The 24,895-nt window shown below is 39.7% G+C and overlaps 1 protein-coding gene across 1 annotated transcript in view; it reads left to right on the plus strand.

Annotated features, from left to right (window-relative positions):
- The window catches only part of LOC129774361 (uncharacterized), a 404,070-nt gene that overhangs the window by 152,539 nt on the left and 226,636 nt on the right, over nucleotides 1-24,895 (plus strand). Inside the window, exon 3 of the mRNA XM_055778092.1 lies at nucleotides 5,262-6,956. Coding sequence (XP_055634067.1) covers nucleotides 5,902-6,956 — 1,055 coding nt within the window. The 5' untranslated portion in view covers nucleotides 5,262-5,901. The remainder of the gene's footprint in view (nucleotides 1-5,261; nucleotides 6,957-24,895) is intronic.

Below are 24,895 nucleotides of genomic sequence, written 5' to 3' on the forward strand. Positions count from 1 at the left end.
ACGCCGTTGATCAAGTAGTATTTTGACTGCTGAAAAGCAACGTTCCACCGTAACTTGAGTTGCTGGTACAGCTAATGCGGTCATAGCCAAGTCATACAACTCCGGGTCTTCGAATTGTTTACTTTGCCAGTACTGAATGATGTCCATAGATGTCGGTAGTCGTGATTTGGCATTAGCCAATTGTAGAAGCTTCAGTTTGAGATCTAACTGCGTAGTTTCAATTGACGGTCTAGTCTGGTTACATTCTTCTTCTAACATGGCATCAAAATCATCTTCGCTATTATCTAATGGTCCTTCGTTGGCGGATGATTTTTCGTTCTCCATTTTAGTGCAAATGCTGGTTTCCTACTTTATTAACCCTAGATTTAAGGAAACATGTTGATATATACTAATAAAAGTATAGCTAAGAGTTCGGCTCCTTGAAACCTATGTAACTGAGCCTGTAAAAATAAATGACTTAAATAAAAAAAACGTGGAACCCCTGAAAATTTTCAATCGTATTTTTCCCTTGAGAATCAGTTCAAAAATTTGAGTTTTCGATGGTAGAATTCTTTCTTGCTCTCCTTTCTTGTAATAATTATGCTTCAGGATCGGATCGAATTAAGTTCAACTTGTTGAAAAACTTCCCTGATGTGGCGAAACATCGCTTGCCGAATTTATTCAATCGGTTTCTGGAGCATAATATTATTCCAGATGATTGGAGACAAGTACGTGTTATAGCCAGTCTTCCGAAAAACACTTACACATGTCCAAGCGATGTGAAAATTCCATGTTTTTTTTTTGGCGGCGAATGACCTGAAAGGTTAAAGCCGACTGGAATAAATCAAATAGTCAAATAGTCAATTACATGTTTTTGTTGGAACATGAACATGATTTTTGCTAGTTTGCTCCTAAAACATTTCGTTGTAGAGTATTTTTTCGCGGAAACTAACTAGAAATTTAGTTCATATTACAAAAATTACATGAACTCAGAGGCTATGAATTCATGCACATTTTGCAAATCTGATTAAATAATCCATAGCCATTTCCCGTGAAAAGAAAACATTTTCTAAATAGAAAGAAGTTTTCTATGAATCTTTTTTCTCCGTGTATGTTGCCAATTGAAGTCTACGGAACCGAGTGCGCAGCGGAGCGACGTCATACAAATACTGGCTAAATAGTTAAATACCCAAAAATATGTTTTAGATGCAGTTTCAGGAAAGTTCACACCAATTCTTGGTATTTTGATGTGGGTAACTAAACATCTCCGCCACGCTTTATTCAATTTTAGTACTTGTTCAAAAAGCTGATAATAGCCGATGTTACATAAATTCAATTTATAAATTGATGCGTGGACTGAATAATGATATCAATTGTGAAGAACTCTGATATCAATTGACGCTTATGTTGTTTAGAACAGTTAAAGAGGTGTATTTTATTTGCCCAAAATTTTAGATGAAGCACCCATTGTCATGATAAATGATTCCCTTCCCTTTTCATATCAACGCACCAACACACCGTGTGTTGAGTGGTGGTGGTGTGCTGTCTAATTCGCTTCTTTTACTCTACACACTGCTGTTGCTTGGGATGAAAATGCGAGAGAAACTGAACATCATGTTTGAACATCATGGGAAACAAACATGACACATTCTTAAACTACGGGTACAAAAAATAATGTTTGTCTGCAAACATAAAACTGCGAGAGTAGGGAGAACACTGTTCGTCTCGTACCCAGCGTTCAATGTGAAACACGGAAGACTGCTAGCATGTATCTGCAACGCCAATTTCCCTAAGCTGCATGGTTTTGAAGTCTGTGTTAGGGAACATATTTCGGTGAGAGCAAAAGTCCCCCTACTTTTATGTATTTGCAATGCCGATTTCCCCAAGGCTGCTTGGTTCTGATGGCTGTGTTAGGGAAATCGTAAATCGGGCGAATCAAAACGAGGCAGTTAAGGCATTTAGATAACGTCTAATATTTTACAGTTATTCAATTGTTTATCTAATGAAAAATAACATTTTGTTAGTTGCGATAGATGCGTAGAAATATTCCCTATCAATTGATGCAAACATTTTTTCATATCCAGTGAAAAAATGTTCGAGTTATAAGAATTCGAAATCTTTCATTTTTTCCTGCGTGTTCTGTGTTATAGGTTTTCATTTTACCCCCCCATATATTTCGGTTAGACGTAGTCCCACGTCAAAACTTAAAAGTTAATAATTTTTAGAGTGTTATTATTAATTTTATCCTAAAAAAAAACAGGAAGTGGGTTATATCTATGGTATAACCGCAAGGGTGACGTAGGACTATCGTTGATTTAGAGATCATTTGTTTGAAGTTGAATCTGAATTCATTCTGAATGAATGAATATTTGGAGTCCTTCGAAAACGAGAGCGTTACGTTGGAGACACAAGGTTTTATGCATCCAATATTGGATACGGAAATATCCTACTGATGGGGAAGAATAATTTTCAGAAGCTATCCTGTTAATTGCGATTGATTGAAAAATCACAAAACCAAATGTATTTGGTCACAGTGTTACATGGATAGAAAACATTAAAATAAACTCTTTCACATGAATGTATTTTTAAATTCCCAGAGGAACTGGCAGATTATTTTCAGTAACGATTAGATATCTCCACATTTTCCTCGATACTGGAAGCCCACCAGTGGTTTATGCTAACTCGATAACCATCTGTTAATAGCACTTGATGCAAACATATTTGGTCACAGTGTTACATGGATAGAAAACATCAAAATAAACTCTTTCACATGAATGTAATTTTAAATTCCCAGAGGAACTGACAGATTATTTTCAGTAACGATTAGATATCTCCACATTTTCCTCGATACTGGAAGCCCACCAGTGGTTTATGCTAACTCGATAACCATCTGTTAAAAGCACTTGATTGAAACATATTTGATCACAGTAATACATGGATAGAAAACATCAAAATAAATTCTTTCACATGAATGTATTTTTAAATTCCCAGAGGAACTGACAGATTATTTTCAGTAACAATTAGATATTTCCACAGTTTCCTCGATACTGGAAGCCCACCAGTGGTTTACGCTAACTCGATAACCACCTGTTAATATCACTTGATTGAAACATATTTGGTCACAGTGTTACATGGATAGAAAACATTCAAATAAACTCTTTCACATGAATGTATTTTTAAATTCCTAGAGGAACTGGCAGATTATTTACCGGATCATTCTCGATGCTGAATGGCATCCAAACGGAAAGAATTCCGTGCGTGTATGTGTGTGTAGCGGCTGCTTCGATGGTCACTTTCTCTTCTCCTGAAGGATCGGCTTCTCTGTGCTCCTCACAGTTTCAAATAAACTGCTTGCGTTTCAGGGCAGATCTCGATCCTTCGCCATCCAGCACCCTCAGCAACGATGTTGTCTTGTCGATGACCTCACGAAAAATGAATGCGTCTCACCATCAGAATATCGCTTAAGTATGCTTTTGGTGCGTGATTGAATCGAGCGAAGGTGTGGTTTACGATGGCAATTTGGAAGGCAAACTAGAGGGAAATGAACTCTCTGAGCTCGGAACTTTCGGCGACTGAGCAATAATCGATTGCGGGCGCATACAATATTGGATACGGAAATATCCTACTGATGGAGAAGAATAATCTTTAGAAGCTATCCTGTTAATTGCGATTGATTGAAAAATCACAAAACCAAATGTATTTGGTCACAGTGTTACATGGATAGAAAACATCAAAATAAACTCTTTCACATGAATGTATTTTTAAATTCCCAGAGGAACTGACGATTATTTTCAGTAACGATTAGATATCTCCACATTTTCCTCGATACTGGAAGCCCACCAGTGGTTTATGCTAACTCGATAACCATCTGTTAATAGCACTTGATTGAAACATATTTGGTCACAGTGTTACATGGATAGAAAACATTCAAATAAACTCTTTCACATGAATGAATTTTTAAATTCCTAGAGGAACTGGCAGATTATTTTCCGGATCTTTCTCGATGCTGAATGGCATCCAAACGGGAGGGAAGGAAGGAAGGTCTTGTATTAGAGAGACTTTAAACTTTTGCAGTTCATTCGTCTCTAGCCTTGAGAAAAGCCTTTTGAAAACTCTACTCTATTTAATCCAGCGCTACCACCTCCACCCTCTTGCCTTGGCACTCGATCCCTCGCCGTCCAGCTCGTCCAGCAACGATGTTGTCCAGTCGGTGTCCACACAAAGAATGCCAAACGGAAAGAATTCCGCGCGTGTATGTGTGTGTGTGTGTGTGTGTGTGTGTAGCGGCTGCTTCGAGATCTTCCCGGGGAACCGTTTGTGGCATCACTCTCCTCCTAATGGATTCCCTTCTGGCCTAAGGTGCACAAACAGGCTCTTGGTGACACCGTTCATCCGCGCTTTCATGATGAATGAAGAGCTTCACCATAACAGCGACAACATGCTCCAATCGCTGTTCAATTAGAACTGAGTGGATTTCCGAGCGGCGCTCGCTTATATACCGATTGGTGATTTCAATAGCCTGTTTTGAAAGCAAATTTAAGACTATTGAAACAAGTTTTTGGATCAGAAAGTAACAAGTATAGAACGCGTAGACATTTTATCTTTCGAATGAAGTGTTTATCATACCATTTCGTTCAGTTGTTTAGGAGCTATTAACACTCAAAATCTCGGTGTCAAGCGTAACGCTTTCGTTTTCGAAACTTTGATTTTACACCCCGGTATAGAAATGAAAGACGTAGTCCTACGTCAATACATTTAATTAGATTGTTTCTATCAATTAAATTAAAGCTCTCTAACTGCTCTACAATTTGTTCTTCGACACCCATCTTTTATCTTTCTTAATTTGGCTGCAATATCAATACAAACAATTCCTGGTGAGAATTCATGCAAAATCTTCAAAAATCACTTCAAAATTTACCCCACTGTACATGTAATAGTCATTTAAATTTCACCTTAGCGTCGAAAGGTTACATTTCTTCTTGAAATAAGAAATCATAACTCGAACGAAATGGAAATCCGTCAGAATAAAGAATAGAGGTACTTGTCACCATAACCCCCCTCCCCACACAAACAAACAAACAAAGTAGACCATTTGACATTCAACCGCGTTGTCTCGAGCGCACCCTCGAAAATCGATAAATTTCCCTTCGACCTACGCAACTTATCCTTCTGGGACAAACCCACCCCCTCGGGGCGGCACTCAGTTCGTGACAAGTTGTAACTTTGTTTTGATTGCATTTTTTTTATCTCTCTCCCTCTCTCTCTGTTTTTTTTTTTTTCAGAGCATCACAACAAAAACAATAATGACGAAAACAACGCTGGCAGCAGCAGGTTTCGCGGATGACCTAATGCCATCATCAGCAGTAGCAGTAGCAGCAGCGCCTACTCCTTCTTGGTGCAAGGTCAACTGAATCAACCCCTTTTTTTCGAGAGGGAAGATCCGAGAGAGAAAAGGGTGAGAGAGCGTGCCGCGCGTGAAGCATCTGTGCAAGAAACTGAACTCATCTCGCGGTGGCCTCTGAGAGGAAACGCTGAGTTGGATTGGTCGTGTGTGCTCGTGTATGCAATCGATGTGCGGGGGTGCTAAGTTCTAGTAACTTTTTCGTGTTCTATTTATTCCTGCCCGCTTGGGATAGGGGGTAAAACTCACTCAGAACTGAGCTACAGTGAGTTGGGAGAGTGAACAGTGAACTGAGAGAGGGAGAGTGCACTTTCGGAGAGTGGTGCATTTGGTGGTGCAACTGCGCGCAGTGCACCGTGAAAACAACCCCCCTCGTTTCTGCGGGAGCTGAACTAGTAGTGAGTGCATCGCACGGTTTGCTCTAGTGCGGAAGAGGAACACCAAGCCAGGAACGGAAACAGGAAGCACGAGGGTGGTTCTGCTGTGACGCGAGGGAGGTGTAACCATAGAGCGCAGCCAAAATGCTCTCCTATATGCTGCCAGTTGAGGAAAAATCGCCCTCAGTGACGGCGGCCAATGCTGCTGCTGCGGCGCGAAATTTGAGTCTTAATTTGAACAGCACCACCACGGGCAATTGCAGTCCCGGGCCGAATGCCGGAAGTTCCAAACTGTTGAGATCGGAGTGCTCTAATGGGGCCAACGGTGCCGTGGGAAGCCGTCCCCTGTCCGGGGGAGTGACCACCACTGGGAAAGTGATCAAATCGGCCATCAAAACAAACCATCGCTATCATCTGGTGTCGTGCAGCAGCAGTCATCTGCCGGAGGAGAACCAGGGGAGAAAAAAGTTCGGCAAACGCAACGGCAGCAAGGGAGGGGAGGACAACGATTCGGTGCGTCACAACGGTGCTTCGAACGGGTCCGACGAGTTGAGTGATGAGCATACGAGCCTGCTAGGCGGGGGATCCAAGAGTGTGAAGAGTGATAAAAATTTCAACAATCTAATCCTGGTCAACGGGAACGGGAATGTGAATGGGAAGCTCGCGAGTGTGTTGAAGAATTCATCGCTGAAGAATGGTGGTGGAGGTGGTGGCGGTAGCGTAGGTAACGGTGGCATTGTGGGTAATGGTGGTGGCCTCGGTAATGGCATCAACGGGGGCGGTCCCCTCAAGGTGGTCACCGCAAGCCACGGCCACAATGGCTACAGTGCGGTGAACAACTGTGAATATGACGACGAAGACGAAAACGAAGAAGTCGAAGAAGAGTTTGATCTGGTCGCGGCAAACAATCGCAAGAATATTCAGCAGCAGCAACAGAATCAGCAGACGACGATCAACATGAGTACCAGTGCTAGTGTAACGCGGAACCTGAACGGAATCAATGGTAACCAGCGGGAGCTCCCGCAGCAGCAGTCCTCCGTGGAGACGCCCAGCAGTGGTATCATCGTGGACACCAGCGATGCCGACTCGGAGCAGACGGCCGTCAGTGGTGGAGGCGGCGACGGGGGCTCCACCGGGGGCGGCGGCAAGAAGGTTAAAATGAACAAACTCGGCGGGAGCAAGAATGTGACGCTCAAGAGGTGAGTCCTTGGTTCATACTTCTGGGTGTGTGTGCCCGTAAACACAGTCGCGGTTGGCCTAATGCCAGCTTCTACTAGAAGCTAGTAGATTGGCATATTATGAATTGGTTTATATATAGATTTGTTTGACTCGGAAAAGTGGAAATTAGGAAGTCGCGCAATGAATATCCGTTGTTTGCGAGCTGCTATCGCTGCACTCTGCAACGCAAACATTGTTTCCCAGCTGGCGAAGGTCAAGGTTCGTTAGAATCGCCATAAACACGCGGTTGCCAGCTTTTATTTTATGGCTCCGCTATAAATTCTGTTTGTGTAATGACATCGCGCACCCCTAATGACGCCAATGACGGGAATAAAATGTCCAGACCCTCTGGACGATTGAGATGAAACTTTGCACGCATCTGTGGGGGGAAAATGCTATATAGAAAAGAATAGAATAGAATATACATAGAAAAATATCTAAAGCAAGGAAAGCTTACTCCGATGTTAATTACGTTGTCTATAAAATTCACGAACTTTCTTGGGAACCTCTGCCATTAGGTTCCGTACAGTATCTTCAGATATGCTGGCGGTGGCGCTTTTCCATCTCTTAAAATCATTAATGCCATTCGCTTTCTTCTTAGTTTCGACTAGTTTTCGCTTAATCAGAGCCCAGTACTTTTCCACTGGGCGAAGTTCTGGACAGTTCGGTGGATTTGCTGTTTTTGGCACATACTTGACCTCATGTGCATTATACCATTCCAGGATGGATTTTGCATAGTGACAAGAGGCCAAATCTGGCTGCTTATGAATGGTAACAACCGCTTCTCTGCCGTAATCTTGCAAAGTGACGCAAGCGCCAGAGGGACGAATTTTCAGTACGGGACTTTTCGTAAAATTGCATGTATAATCAGCTTATGCGTACATTACGGAAATCTGATCTGTACAAATTGTGTACACATGATGGAAAAACATTGCCATCGGTTTTATTTTTGAAAAAATGCCGTTTTATTTGAGCTATATTGCCAACGCCAGTTTGTTGTGGAAACAGCAAATTTTAATCGCTGTTTCCACAACCGATTGGCGTTCATCCATAAAAGAATGCGAGAATCTGTTTCCAATTATTTTCTCCAAAATGCCGCTGTTGAGCGGAGCATGAGAAGGCATCAGGGAGAGAAGTTCTACACATTTTCCGACTTTGTAACATGCGTTGAACAGGCTAACATATAGCGAATTCGTTTTTGTTCAGTTTCAACCCCAGTGCCGCACTAACTGCTGTCAAAACGTTTTTTTATTCTCTCAGTTTCGCACTCAGTGTCGCACTAGTTCGCCCCGAAAGCTGTTAGTTTCGCACTGAGATGTTTCACGGGTTGGCACTCGGGTTCACCAATACAACTATACTGAACTGTCAAGTTCCGAGTATTGTTTTGGAAAATCTAAGAATAAAGACTATGAAAATGGAAAACATGCTGCTCTTGCTTTTGTATTATTTGAATCGTAATCCAATTCGGATTCTGATTTTGAAGAGTATATTCGAGTAGACGGCATTAAGCTCCGTGTGCTTTCATTGGGAGGTGAAAATAATGATGGATATTCAGGTGGAATAAATTTCAAAATCAAAATTATGAATGAAAATTTACTTTAACGTATCGAATATTTATTTTATGTGATTAGATAAGAGGATTTTTCCGATATCGCAGAAACATATTGAACGAAAACTGTGTCTAATGATGATTTTATATTATAATAGTAATTATTTGTGGAACAAACAGGAAATGCATCGACAAATGGTTAAGTGAGTGTCAGGACTACATGTGTTAGGTAATCAAACAATATGAAGTAAAAATTTTCATTCAAACTTTTATATTTTTACACTGCACTTGGCCCTTCTGATCTTATAGAGAATACTATACCTCCCTAGCACTAATATCTCCACCAGACGTCGACACTGTACATTTGTCGTCGCAAATATAAACAAATCAGACTATACAACGCACACCAACAAACCACCGCATTCGTGAAACTGAAAACGTTTTTTTATTACAGAGTCAGTGTGGCACTGACTCAGTTTTAAAAACGAATTCGCTAATAGTTGAGAACCCGATTGTAACAATTGTAGACAGCACCATTTTTTTCCAATCCAAAATGCAATTGAAAACATTGAAAACATAAAATAATGCCGTCCAAAATCATCCGATGTAAAGCAGATACAGTTTATGCGAGGATGTTTTGAGTTTTGTTACAAAATGCGTTTCGATGGAGGATTTAGAAAAGTGCAGCTTTTCACCAAATCCTACATTTACCCTTCAATCAACACTCAGCTTCAATCCATCTGAAAGAGAAATGAGCAGGTGAGAAAGTAAACAGCGTCAAGAAGCTTTATCGCTTGATACCTGAGGGTAGAAGACATCATTGCCATCAAAAGACATCAATTCTTGTAATCAACAAAGAAATTGATGAGTTTAAACTAATTAGTCACAATTTTTATGTTCAATATGTGATCGATCAAGGATAATTTTTTCCTTTGAGATGAGTTTGATTTTATGAATTTAAATATTTGACGAGATTTATAAACAGAGCAAAGTACATGATTTGTAGTTCTGAAACAAAATTGCTATTATAAATGTAGCACTGCATGGGGATGGACTGTTTTGAATTAAAATGGTTGGCATGACGAGCTTTTCGGAAAAGTGATTTTCATTATGCTAAACGTTTATTACGGAAGATGTTGTTATGTGAAGTTTTGCTGTCCCTGCTAATCCATTCTATGCTATCAGATAAGATAAAAAAAAATACTTCGCATCACAATCAAATTACGACACACCATAGGGAAAATGGCGCTTGCGCCATATCACAGTGGAAATGGCGCTTGCGTCACTCCGTTTTTAGGCTTTTACGAGGTCATTTTTTCACAATTCTGCAAAACTCCGCAGTTGTTTGAAAGTATTTGGTATTCTTTATCGATCTATAACAAAAAAAGTATAATGTCAATTTTGGCGCTTGCGTCACTTTGCGAGATTACGGCAGTTCTGGAGACATTCCCTCTCGTGGACATCTTTGTTGATAGTGCCGGTAGAGACGAAAGATTTGGATTTTCGCCACAACTGCATATGGACTGTCAAACCAAGTACTTTTTGGGGAATTTAGACTGCTTTTTGGTCCGGAAACACTCGGCTGCGGCATTCCTTCGCATTGCAGTATAAAAAGCGAGACCCGAAAGCTGTTTGAATTCTTCGAGAACATAAGTTTCACTGTTCCTTAATGTGCATGAACATTTTTGCAAAAACTGGGTGTAGAGCACCTTAGCACGGCTTTTTGCAGTGAAATTTTGCTTATCATCACGATTGGGCACCTTTTTCACTTTTTACGCCTTCAGTCCATGCCTCTGCTTCAGTTTTTGTACATATGATTTTGATTTTCCAATCTTTCGAGCCACATTTCTAACTGGAAGGTTGGGATGTTTCTCAATAATGGCAACCACCTTTCGGTCCATCTGTCGGGAGCATAATTTTTGATTTGTTCCGCTTCCAACCTTCCGATTCACAGTTAAGCGCTGGTCAAACGATTTGCACACACTAACCACGGTACTCTTCGGCAGTTTTAGCTTTTTGGCGAGATCGCGTACTGACAGTGTTGGATTTTGCTGCCGTTCGCGAAAAAGGCGTTTGCGTACTTCCACTTGATTCGACACCATTTTACCAAACTGAAGAAGAATGTAAACATGTTGGACATCGAAATAAAGAGGAGGGTTTCAGCTGTCATGTAAGTGAAATATTTCATTGATTAGTGAAATATTTCATAAACTACACTGAAAGAAAAGTGTCCGAAATCTAACGTGGACAGGCCTTAATCGAAAGCAGTTTCTTCTACGGTAAAATCACTATTTGCAATTCATATGAGCTATGGAAGACTCTTAATCTTCTGCTCGATATTTTGTCGTTATCCTAATAAACATATATCCTATTAAACGAATACAGAATCCGGCATATTTATTGGTTGTACAAGTACGGAGTTGTACGGATTTGTAATATGTGGCACATGTTGAAGTTGGTTCAAATATAAACAACCAACATTCTTATCATAGGCCGTTTGCAGGCCGTTTGTTTGATTGCATTTTTTATCTCAAGAAAAGTGCAGATGATGGTTATTGTTTGATTATCGAAGCTTGCATAGGATATGCTCCATTGGTAAGCATCTGTTCATAAAAGCCAGGAGCAATTTTTTCAATGAAACATAATATTTATCACCGAAGATAAAAAAAAACCACACAAAAAAAATTCAAGACTCATTGGTGAATGGTACCGACTAATGTTAATCCGTTTGAACGTGTGCTCTGAACGAAAAACGACACATTTTTCGTGAATCAGTCAGATTGGTCAGATTATTTATTATTATGCAGACTTATCTCACTTCTTAACTAGGCGAACCTAGCCAGAATTTTCACCTGCCCCCGGGCTTCTGAATGCCAAAGGGGGACTAGGCTCTGCGGAATGCACGTATCTGCATGCTCGTGCTGTTTTAGTCCTGACCGAGGAATTGTCGGACAATCGCGCAGGTGCTAAGGATGACCGACTTTTGGATGCCGGCCAATTCCTTCTCGATGTTCAACACCTTTAGCGCTTCCAGAAGTGTCTTCGGGATAATTCCAGTTCCAGAGAGAACGACTGGAACAATTCTTGGGACCTCCCTTAGCCCCCACAGTTCCTTGAGCTCCACGGCCAATGGTCGGTACTTGCAGATTTTGCGACCGTGGGTCTCCTCCAGATTCTGGTTCAGTGGAATAGCGACATCGATGATGGTGACTTTGCGGTCGCTCTTGTCGTAAACCATTATATCTGGGCGGTTGTGGTGGATCGAGAGGTCGGTCAGAACAGTGCGATCCCAGTACAGCTTGAAACGGTCATTTTCCAGGACAGGTGCAGGCAGGTACCGGTAGTTTGGTACGTTGTCTTCCAGTAGAGCACATTGGAGCGCCAGTTGTCGATGAACAATACGGGCCACGTTGTTGTGGCGCTCGGTGTAGGCTGCGTTGGCCAAAACGGGACAGCCTCCCATAATGTGCTCTATGTTTTCACCTGGTTGATGGCACATCCGGCAAATGTCATCAACGTCTTGATGCCAGACGTACCGCCTGCAGTTTCTCGTCGGCATTATCCTGTCCTGGATGGCTATCATGTCGGCTTCTACTACTGAAGAGAGTTCACCACGCGTTAGCCACAGATTAGATGCGGCCTTGTCGACGTGTGGCCGGTCCAGTTGATGGGGGTGGGCACCATGCACTGCCTTCTGCTTCCAAGCTGCAATCTTCTCCTCCACTGTCTGCAGATTGCATTGCATTGCATTGCATTTTATTTTTAATTTATTTTTCTAATTTTTCTTTAATTTTTAGTATATGTCTACATTTTCTGATTTTTTTAAATTTCCCGAATTTTTGTGAATTTACTGAATTTTTTTTTTATTTTTCTGATTTTTTTCCTTTTTTGTGTATCTTACAGAATCTTGCTTTTTAGTTTTTTTTTATTTCATGAATTTTTTGAAATTTTTTTGTATTTTTTTCGGTTTTTTTTAACTATTTTGATTTTTTATAAAAAAACGGTTTTGTTGTTTTGTTTTTATTTTTTTAGTTTATATTTATTGTTATAGTTTTTATTCTTTCCTGATGTTTCCTGATTTTTTCAGAATGTTTTTTTTAATTGCTCTGAACTCTAAATATCTCAGATTTTTCTTAATTTTTCTATTTTTTTTTATTTCTGTCTAAATTTTTCTGATTTCTCTGAGTTTTTTAAATGTTTGTTAGTTATTTTTTCTGAATTTTTCGGATTATAAGTAAAATATTCGAATGTTTTACATTTGCTGTTTTTTCCTGATTTCTGTTAAAGTTTTCGAATGTTTCTGATTTTTTTTTGCATTTTATTAAACTTTTTCGATTTTTTTTTATTTTGACCGCTTTTTCTATTCTATTCTGTTTTGTTTTAGTGTTTTTTTTAATTCTCTGATTTTTTAAAAAATTCACTAATTTTTTAAAATTTTTCAGATGCACTCTTTGGAATATGAACTTTGTAATTCAAGGCCTCTATAGTTGAAAAAATAATCAATTAATAAATGACATTTATCGTGAAGTATTTCTTCTCTATCATATTGAACAATTCCACGCCAAATAGACCAACCGCTGTTCGAATTTTTCGAAACTTGTTGCTTATGATGGAAACTACATAAAATCAAAAATTTTCATTATAACATGACCGATTTAAATTACGACTGATTTCTAAAAAGGGCGTACTGTAATCATTGATCTTTCTTTCAAAAAATCGTAACTCACAGATGTCTGATTAAAATATGATGTTTCACCAAGTTGTTCGAAAATATATTTTTTTTTATTTAGAAAAAATAACATTCAGAATACACTGTTGAAAAATGTTACTCAAAAATTTAACTTAATGTTAAAAACTTTTATATAGCAAAACACTCCCGCTTCGATATTTTTTTGTATATTATTATTGAAAAGTCCTTGTAATTGACATACAGTGGTGTCGTGCCCGAATTTCCGTTTTTAAACTATGTAAAACGTTTCATCCTAGGAGTAACCTTTCTCGAGATATAACCAATTTGAACTAATTGAAATCATGTTCGTGAAATATCAGAGAATGAATTCTGCTGCTGCACACTACGGTTCCGATTCCGACACTTTATTGAGTGTTTAGCCGAGTATCAGGGAACGTGTGAAAAAGTCTGGGAAATCCTGACAAATCAGGAAAGTTGGCATTTCTGGTTTGACCTTTTCTGAATTTTTCTAGAAAAATCAGTATTTCTAGTTTTTCTGATTTTTTTTACTGTTTTCAAGTTTTTCCTGATTTTTTGAGTTTCTCACATTTTTCCAATTTTTTCGGTTTCGTTTTCGGTTTTCGGATGTTCTTTTCATAAATTTCTGTCTAAATTTTTCAGATTTTTTTATTTCTCTGAAATTTTCTGAATGTTTCCTATTTTTTTTCTCAATTTTTCAGATTTTGTGTAAAAAACTCATTTTTTCTTGCATTTTCTGTATTTTCTGAATTCTGCTAATTTCTTCGAACTTTTCTGTGTTTTTTTTTGCATTTTACTGAACTTTTCCAAATTTTTTTCAAAAAGGTTCAAATTTTGACTGTTTTTTCTATTTTATTCTTAATTTTTTTTTTGTGTTCTGCTAGTTTCTTCGAACTTTTCTGTGTTTTTTTTGCATTTACTGAACTCTTCCAAATTTTTCAAAAAGGTTTAAATTTTGACTGATTTTCTAATCATTGCTGGAAAATAATCTGCCAGTTCCTTTGGGAATTTTCAAAATATATTCATGTGAAAGAGTTTAATTGAATGTTTTCTATGATGTTCTTATTTTTTTTTGTGTTTTTATTTTTTTTTTTATTTTTTGTCAAATTCTTCTGTTTTTTTTGTATATGTCTGATTTTTCCCGTTTTCTTCAAGTTTGCTCAATATACTTGGTGTTTTCTGAATTTTAAGTATTTCTATTTAATTTTCCTGAATTCTTCAAAAAAATCTTATATTTTTCTGATTTTTTTTTTATTTTTCTGATGAACTGATGAAAAAATATCGAAGGGGGGTGTTTTGTGATATAAAAAAATCGTATTAAATTCATTTTTTGAGTAAGATTTTTTAACAGTGTATTCGAAATGTTAGTTTTTCTAAATAGCCAATTTATTTTCCAACTGCTTTGTCAAACATCATATCTGGATCATATCATCTGGATGATTTTGAATGCGCCTTTTTCAAAAATCAGTTGTAATTGAAATTGGTCATGTAATAATAATAAATGTTAAAATTTTCTGTTTTTTTTTTGCCGATTTGGCATGAATTGCTCTATTTTTAACCAAAGCAATTTCAAATTGTTAAAATATTAATAAAAAAAACAGGAAGTGGGTTATATCTATGGTATAACCGCAAGGGTGACGTAGGACTATCGTTGATTTAGAGATCATTTGTATGAAGTTGAATCTGAATTCATTCTGAATGAATGAATATTTGGAGAACTTCGAAAACGAGAGCGTTACGTTGGAGGCAGGTTTTATGCATCCAATATTGGATACGGAAATATCCTACTGATGGGGAAGAATAATCTTCAGAAGCTATCCTGTTGATTGCGATTGATTGAAAAACCACAAAACCAAATGTATTTGGTCACAGTGTTACATGGATAGAAAACATTCAATTAAACTCTTTCACATGAATATATTTTGAAAATTCCCAAAGGAACTGGCAGATTATTTTCAGTAACGATTAGTTATTTCCACATTTTTCTCGATACTGGAAGCCCACCAGTGGTTAATGCCAACTCGATAACCACCTGTTAATAGCACTTGATTGAAACATATTTGGTCACAGTGTAACATGGATAGAAAACATTCAATTAAACTCTTTCACATGAATATATTTTGAAAATTCCCAAAGGAACTGGCAGATTATTTTCCAGCAATGATTAGATCTTTCCGGAACTTTCTCGATGCTGAATGGCATCCTAACGGAAAGAGTTCTGCGCGTGTATGTGTCGATCCTTCGCCGTCCACCTCCTCCAGCACGTTAGGCAACGATGTTGCCTTGTCGATGTCCTCACGAAAAATGAATGTGTCTCACCACCAGAATATCGCTTAAGTATGCTTTTTGTGTGTGATTGAATCGAGAGAAGGTGTGGTTTACAATGGCAATTTGGAAGGCAAACTAGAGGGGAATGAACTCTCTGAGCTCGGAACTTTCGGCGAATGAGCAATAATCGATTGCGGGCGCATACAATATTGGATACGGAAATATCCTACTGATGGGTAAGAATAATCTTCTGAAGCTATCCTGTTAATTGCGATTGATTGAAAAACCACAAAACCAAATGTATTTGGTCACAGTGTTACATGGATAGAAAACATTCAATTAAACTCTTTCACATGAATATATTTTGAAAATTCCCAAAGGAACTGGCAGATTATTTTCAGTAACGATTAGATATTTCCACATTTTCCTCGATACTGGAAGCCCACCAGTGGTTAATGCCAACTCGATAACCACCTGTTAATAGCCGCGCGTGTATGTGTGTGTAGCGATGTCTTCCCAGGGAACCGTTTGTGGCATCACTCTCCTCCTGATAGATTCCCTTCTGGCCTAGGGTGCACAAACAGGCTCTTGGTGACACCGTTCATCCGCGCTCTCATGATAAATAAAGAGCTTCACCGCAACAGCGACAACATGCTCCAATCGCTGTTCAATTAGAACTGAGTGGATTTCCGAGCGCCGCTCGCTTATATACCGATTGGTGATTTCAATAGCCTGTTTTGAAAGCAATTTTAAGACTATTGAAACAAGTTTTTGGATCAAAAAGTAACAAGTATATAACGCGTAGACATTTTATCTTTCGAATGAAGTGTTTATCATACCATTTCGTTCAGTTGTTTAGGAGCTATTAACGCTCAAAATCTCGGTCTCCGGCGTAACGCTTTCGTTTTCAAAACTTTGATTTTACACCCCGGTATAGAAATGAAAGACGTAGTCCTACGTCAAAAATAAACGGTTAGAATTTTGATTAAGCGTTTACGATGATAACTTAAAAAAAAAAAATATTGACATTTCATAGCATGAAAAAATACCGTTCCTATAGAAGGTATTCATGTATGTTATAAATTACAGAATTCCACAAAATCATGTTACAGGACGGATTTTATTTTATACGGACTCGATTATATACTACATGATTCGATTATTCCGGACATGGGTTTGCGAAACACAAATATTGTTTTGAAATTTTGTCAACAGCAACATCATACATGTTTGACACTACACTGTACTGATACAATAATAACTATCAGTCACATTAATTCAACATACAGAAGATGTTATGGTAAACACATTTTTTTCCATATCAGCTCATTTCACCCTCTCAATATAACTGCACTGATGAACACGAAAAGAACCACTCCATTTGAAATCAAAGTGTTGCGGTATTAAATGTTTTTTTTCGAAACTTTTCAGCATTCCAGTCAACACTAGGTAACAGTAGGAAATTAGTAGACCAAGAAATGACTTTTGTTCCTGAGTGGGTACTTTTGGGGTATGACATAATAAAAAATCCACTTCATGTTTTTTTTTTCAAAAAATAACAAACAAATGAAAAAAATAATTTACAGTCAATATATGACCCCTTTTGACCTTGATAACCAACTGACACCGCTTTGGCATACTCTCCACGAGGTTCCGGAGGTGTTGAGGGTCCAGCTCGTCTCAAACCTTCCTCAATGCAGCTAAATAGTTTTAACGTCAGTTTTGTCTACCTTGTTGTCCAAAATCGCCCATAAATTCTCAATAAGATTCAAATCGGGGCTTTGGGGTGACCACATCATTGGTTTGATCCGAACCGATCGGAAGAATGCTGCTGTTTTCCTTGGCAGTATGCTTCTGGTCATTATCTTGCTGGAAAATGTAGTTATCTTCCAGCTTAATTTTCAGCATGGATTCTTCCAGGTTCTCGCATAAAATGTCAAATGCACAAACCGCGAAATTCGTTACCTGTCCCACACAGCCACCGTCAGACTACGTGCACTTCGTTAGCAGGGTTCTGCGAGTGACAGATCCAACAAGTGGCGACACCCCTCTTTCTCTGTATCCCACAAAAATAATCACACCCGCCGGAAAAGTACGATCTCATGCCTCCGCTGTGCGAAACCTTTATGCGTATTCTTACAACACATATCTTCCGAGATGAAGACGACGACTTTTCGCCGTGACTCGACACACATTGCAAGTTTTTCGTCACTCACTCACGCACGCACGCACTTTTGTGTGTTTTCGTGTTTTACGTTCGCCGGCACAGTCTCCAAAATGCCGGGAATGCAGTTTTGCGTTTGCGTTGTTTCAGGGGGCGATGACACTTGCCGAAATGCGTGGAATTTTTGCTGTGGTTTGTTTTGTCGTTGTTTTGATTTGGAAGAGTGTGTGCAGCGCACACTTTGATCAGCGTGTTTGCGATGTCATATTTTTGGAACACGCGCAACGCGTGCAGTGCTGTCAGTTTATTTTCCACCTCGTTACAGCGCGCAAAATGAGACTAATAAATAGACCCGAATCGGGGTCAATTATGGATCTTTAATTTGTATTACTTTCGCGATCGAGCGAGCCCTAATTTATTCCCCTCCTGTGGTGCATCTTGTCTGTCCACTGAGTTCAGGGCGGCTTGACGATTTATGCAAATTGAGCGCACAATCTTTCACTTCCCTCGCGGGTTTCGTGGTCGTCACTCAACGCTTTTTACCGCTGCACCGATGCACCAACAACGACTGACAAATGGTCACAAGATGTGCGCGGAGTCGAACGGTAATTAAAATAATCGCGTGCCAACTGATCAGTCGCAATTAGCCGTCAAGCGAAAGGATGACGCCTGGACAGGCTGTTTTCGTCACTGTTATGAGTTAAATGTGCCGCATTTGCCGCTTCATGGCGACGGCAGGTAGTCGTTTGAAGAACCCGGGCACAACTGGCGGGTGAGTTTTTATTTCTCGGAACAAACTCCTCAACCAGCTCCCGGGGCCAACGAAGGACTTGTACCCTCATGAATCGTAACATTGCACTCGAAACGAATGCAAACGCGAGCGATAGGGTCGTTCACCCTTTCCAGAGAATGACACTTTGATTAGAAATTCCCCCCTCACGTGTTCCATCAAACAGTTTTGGGCACAGCAGAAGGGGGAATTATGTTTGTTGATTATGTTTTAAGCTGGAACATTTTGTGCGAACAGTGTTTGACCACGTCCCTCCGGTAACGAGATAGACCTTCACGGCTGAGGGTGTGATAATGAAATACGGCAAATTCGCTGTCGTAATAAGGGATCGTTTCCACAACGAGGGTGAACATTTTGCAAATTTTGTATGTTTGCTAGCAAATCTTGTCCGTCGCACAATGTTGCAGTGAGTCTGGCAAAAAAAATCCCCCTGAAGACCTAAACATCCGCCAGTCCGTCCAGACGGCACGGGCTCCAACCCGATGCCACCGCTCGGCAGGAAATCACCTTTCTCTTGCGCACATATGTCGCGCAGATTCCTCGCGGCTCGCGGAGATATACATCAACCACATGTCACTCGGAGGTATTTAATTTGTCGCATCTTTGATTTAATTACGGCTCCCATTCCCGTCGCCGAATGCCCCGACGAGAAAGTCGTCGGCAATCGGTCACCGTCAGACGGGCTTCATGTGGATCCACGCGCGATGCTGAAAGTTTACAGAGTTGAGTGCAGTACGGAAATATGTATGTTCGTAAGGAAGAAAAATCAATAATGATCAATCTTTGTTTTTACAATTATGCTTCAATAATTGAAAAAAATAATGAAATGAGGACTTACGTGTTGTGATTGGAATACTAAGGGAATAGTTAATTGAAGAAAGTGACAGTAGAAAGGCTAATTGTTCATTAATATTGGCTCACAACTAGCTTCATTACATATTAGAGCGTTTTCCTCGGAAATAGTTTTTTCCAAACTGCCGTACAAGATACCTCATAAGTTCTTGTTTGATTTTTTGACTAACACTACGCGGTGAAACTGGGGTTTGAAACGGTTACTTTTGAACCTTTTATTGCTCGCCTGTTAATTTACAAGACTAACACGGTTGATGCGATCTATTAGGATTTGTATTTTCGACTATCTCGATCTGGTTCTGACTGTGGTATATATATGGGTCTACCAACAATACAGAGAGCGTGTAGATTATACGAAGATAACGAATCAATAGGTCTTTTTGGTTCCTCTGGTTTACCTACTCTGATAACCGAGATAAACTATTTTACGAGAGAATTCTATTCTTTCGATACGATCGCAATAGGGTTCAATATGAATCTAAATCCTTAACAGTTCTATTGAATCGATTTATTTCAAATTTATATGTAATAATTATATAACGGGTAGTGAAAATATGCTTTTTTTTATTTTTCCGGATCTCAAAAAACGTCCGAAATTCGTGCCTCTACACTAGAATACCCCATTAAGTCAAAATAATTCAAAGGCGAATGGATTGCGAAATACGTTCGATTTCCAATTGAATCGAGTCGATCGGATTGGAGAATACAAAATCGCTTCCCGTTGGAATAGTTCTGATTCGATCGAATTTCACAATAAGACTGTTTCATAGAAACGAAAATTCCATCAGTGTTGCCAAGAATTTCCAAAAATGAAACAAAAATGAACTCTGTTTCAGCGCACGCAATTTGTTTCTAACCAAAACATCCAGAACCAACTATGCAAACAAGGCTTCTATCAATCGCATGATGCGAATAAAGGGTGTGTCACATCAAATTGCATCACGGAAAAAACGCTGTAGAAATTCGCCCAGTAGACCGATCCTTTTGAAAATTTAAGACATAAAAATAAAAACTATTAAACAACTTTTGGCATTTTCTTTTTATTCATACTTCGAGCCCAAGCCCGTATGCTCGCACCTTCCCCTTTACCCCGTCCATAAGGTTCTGTACAACGTCAGGTTGTAGTTTTTTTTGAACAGAAATCCATTTTCTCTTGAAGTCCGCCTCCGATTTGACAACTTTTGGGTTCTTCCGGAGGGCCTGCTTCATAATCGCCCAATATTTCTCTATTGGGCGAAACTACGGCGCGTCGGGCGGGTTCATTTCCTTTGGCACGAAGGTGACCCCGTTGGCTTCGTACCACTCCAACACGTCCTTTGAATAGTGGCACGAAGCGAGATCCGGCCAGAAGATGGTCGGGCCCTCGTGCTGCTTCAATAGTGGTAGTAAGCGCTTCTGTAGGCACTCCTTCAGGTAAACCTGCCCGTTTACCGTGCCGGTCATCACGAAGGGGGCGCTCCGCTTTCCGCAAGAGCAGATCGCTTGCCACACCATGTACTTTTTGGCAAACTTGGATAGTTTCTGCTTGCGAATCTCCTCCGGAACGCTGAATTTGTCCTCTGCGGAGAAGAACAACAGGCCCGGCAGCTGACGAAAGTCCGCTTTGACGTAGGTTTCGTCGTCCATTACCAGGCAATGCGGCTTCGTCAGAATTTCGGTGTACAGCTTCCGGGCTCGCGTCTTCCCCACCATGTTTTGCCTTTCGTCGCGGTTAGGAGCCTTCTGAACCTTGTATGTACGCAGGCCCTCCCGCTGCTTGGTCCGCTGGACGAATGAACTTGACAAATTCAGCTTATTGGCGACATCCCGGACCGAACTTCTCGGATCACGTCTAAACTGATTAACTACGCGCTTGTGATTTTTTTCACTGACGGAGCATCCATTTTTGCCGTTCTTCACCTTCCGGTCGATGGTTAGGTTCTCGAAGTATCGTTTTAGTACTCTGCTGACCGTGGATTGGACGATTCCCAGCATCTTACCGATGTCCCAATGTGACAACTCCGGATTCTCGAAATGAGTGCACAGGATTAATTCACGACGCTCTTTTACGTTCGACGACATTTTTCCAAATTTACGAAAAATTGACAGTGAAGCATGGCCAACGTGATCTATACACTCTTATCTGATTATAAGCGAAAGCTGAAGATATAATTCCTAAAAATTAAATTTCTACAGCGTTTTTTCCGTGATGCAATTTGATGTGACACACCCTTTACCAGATTCAGCGCGGTTTCACAAGAGTGTCCCTCTCGATATCCCGACTGTTCTGGTATTAGCAAACTGTTATTATCTATAAAATGTATCAGCTGACCTTTCACAACAAGTTCTAACAGTTTCTCTAATATGTGCAACATGTTAATAGGGCGGTACTCTTCGGCTTTATCCGTCCCATTAACTTTGGGGATTGGAATCACAAGGGATTCCTTCCAAACCTTTGGCACGTGCCCAGTTTGTAAAGAGTCATTTATAAGGTCCAGCAGATCGTGTCCAATGATGTGAAAGCAATCTTGAATCACTTTCGCGTTGACATTATCGGTACCAGCCGATTTTTGCAATGAAAAACAGATACCTTTCAATTCAACAAAAGTGATAGGTGAAAAACAATCTAGTCTGCTATTGATTGTAATCGGCTGTATTATTTCGTCAGGTTCTCTGACCAACGCAATACTTTGGTTGATCAGCAGAACACTATTAACGAAATAACTGTTAAATTTCTCTGCAATAATTTGGTCTGACTGTTCTTCTGACCCTCCGAAAACTATGGAACGCGGTATACTATTTTTCGAATTTAATAATGTTTTTAATATTCTCCATAGTCCTTCACTATTATTTTGATGTTCATCGATTTTCCTCTGTATATATTCACATCTAGTCTTTTTCAAGGCCCGTGAATATATGTTCCGCGCTAAGGTGTACATGTTCCAATGGTTTTCTGAATTAGTTCTCAAAAACTTTTTGTACTTTTTGTCTCTTTTGCGTTTGAGGCGCATCAGATCCAAAGAGTACCAGCTGTTCGAATTGCTCAAATCAATATGTTTTTCAACTACTAATTTATTCGTACACTCTCTCAAAATATTAGTTAGAACAGCTGCTTTATCATTCAGATGTCCAGTCATTGCCACAAAATCCAGGCTTGCCGACACAAGCTGAGACATGGATTCTTTAGAATATCGTTTCCAACATTTGATCATTACTTTATTTCCATCACTGTCATGCTGTCCATTCTCAATGTAAACAAAAATTGTCTCATGGTCAGTTATTTTAGATTTGGCCTCGGTCGAAGAATGAACAGTAGCAAAATTTGAAAAGACGTGATCAATCAGAGTTCTACTATGTTTAGAAATTCTAGTAGCCTCGAGAACCGTTTGTTTCAAGTTGAAATAATGCGATAATTGTTTCAATTGATTCGAATTTCGTACATTGAGCCAGTCAATATTAAAATCACCAGCAATTACATTTAATTTACTGCAATCAACGATATTTTCCCACCAGTTCTCTAAAATTTCAATAAATCGGACGGAAGAATACACGGATAACGGGGGGAAAGGAAGCACGGATGTAATATGAGGGAAAAAAAAGAACAATTTCAAGGATAGGGTAGCATTACTTTATTACTTTCAGGAGTGGAATAATCATGGGAAAATAAGGGAGCGGATACACGGATTGTAGGGGAAGGAATGTGCTCTAGCAGGGAAAGGTTATTTTCTTTTAGAATCTAACAACTCCAACTGGTCCTTGTTGCAGATTTCCTGAGCTGCAAGATCAGCATCTGGCTTAATGTAGACTTTTCCGTTCCTTGTGAAGACGGTGTGAATTCGGCCATCCTTCTTTAGTTTTAGAGCGTATCCTTTCAGATGCCGTGCTGACTCACTCAAGTTTTCATTCAGAAACATTCGCTTGTTGACGTCAAAACCAAGTTGAGATAGATTCAAATTTCTTCTAGACAGATAACGCTGGAAGAAGTCATCTCTTGCCGCTCTAACGGCGAACTGGAACAATATTGGTGGTGAAGAACCAACAGCAATGGGGATACGGGCCATCCGCTTTGAAAAGGTGACGGGAACATCGGAATCGCAGTAACCAAGAGCAATGGCAACTTTGGACAGAAAGCTGCTCGTTTTCTCTGAAGGGTTGTACGGAACGCCAGTGAGTAAAAGGTCAGCAGATTTTTCGAGTCTGACGATGGCATCTTTGTTTGATTTAACGTTTAGCTCCGTTTTTGTGCACTTCTCCTTCAGCTGGTTTATATCACGAGTGCAGTCATCTCTCAACTTTTCCACTTCGCACCTGATCGTGCCAATTTCTTCCACCAGAGCATTGTTACCGGCTTCAATTTTTGACTCGATACGCTGATTTCCCTCGTCGATCATCTTCTGAATTCTCACTAACAGGTCATCAAATGATTCCATGGCAACTTCTACATGATCCAAATCTTCCCTCGATCGCTTGATGTTGTTGTTTACGTTGAGTGCTAGCGACGTTGTTCTGTCTCTACCCATTCTTGTGGACATCGATCGAGTGACAGAGTTGTTTGTGTTCATTCAGATGACGGATAAAAAACTCGAGCAGATGAACACAGCTGATGTCGCCAATTGCAAAATAGGTAGAAACAATCTTATAGGAATCAACAATTTTCAGCAAAACCGGCACGGGTAGAAACTGATCATGACGTTTCACTGATGTAGCATCAATATATGCGTCGAATTATCACCATCGAGTGTTGAATATAGCATCTAAACACGAGTACAACTTCGAAAAACCACGACACAATAATCATTCACTGCCTCCGTACATTGCTCGAATTGCTCGACTCCGTTTACTCCCATGATATTTCAATACAATCCAAACATTCGAGTGTTCGCAAAAGGTGTCGCCACCTTGAGAAACGAATGAACTCTATAACTGTTACCGAAGTCATCGATTCTTGGATTAAGTAGCAGCTCTGCAATGTGACAGGCCACATACTGCTTACACAGGCGAACATCATTGATTCGTACCCAGGCCAGTGCCATTGCGGATTCAAGAATGCACACAAGAATGCATTCAATGGTGGGACTAAGTCAACGTCATCAAACGCCTCCCCGAAACCGCTGCTCGCAATTCGAATCGTAGAAACTGTTCTAGAACAAACACTCACTCTTTTTCTCCGGCTATGATATCTTTATGGAGATCGACGAAGACGTGAATTCTAATATATGTCACCGATCGAAATGTAATCTCTCGTCCCACTGCAAGTCAACTCGCTACATGTCTAGAAGAAGGTTCTTGCCGTGGATCTGGTATACTCTAAGAGGACTCAACATATTGGTGGAGTGTTCGACATTATCGATCACAAGCTGTATCTGATCTCTATTTTGATTACTTAGTCTAGTATAGTCTAGCTTGATTAATTTCTTTATGTACCGCTGTCATTTCGTTTTCAAAATGGTCGAGAAAATCATCGACATGGTGATTCTTCGTGATCTCTTCGACATCTCGTAGAAAACGATCCCCAAACTCCATGGATGATTTGCGATATTCAATCTACTTTAGCCACAGCGTTTAGTTTTAATTTTGCTGTTTCATATTATTTTGTAAACCTCAATACAA

This window comes from Toxorhynchites rutilus, chromosome 1, assembly GCF_029784135.1.
Source record: "Toxorhynchites rutilus septentrionalis strain SRP chromosome 1, ASM2978413v1, whole genome shotgun sequence".
NCBI lineage: Eukaryota > Metazoa > Arthropoda > Insecta > Diptera > Culicidae > Toxorhynchites > Toxorhynchites rutilus.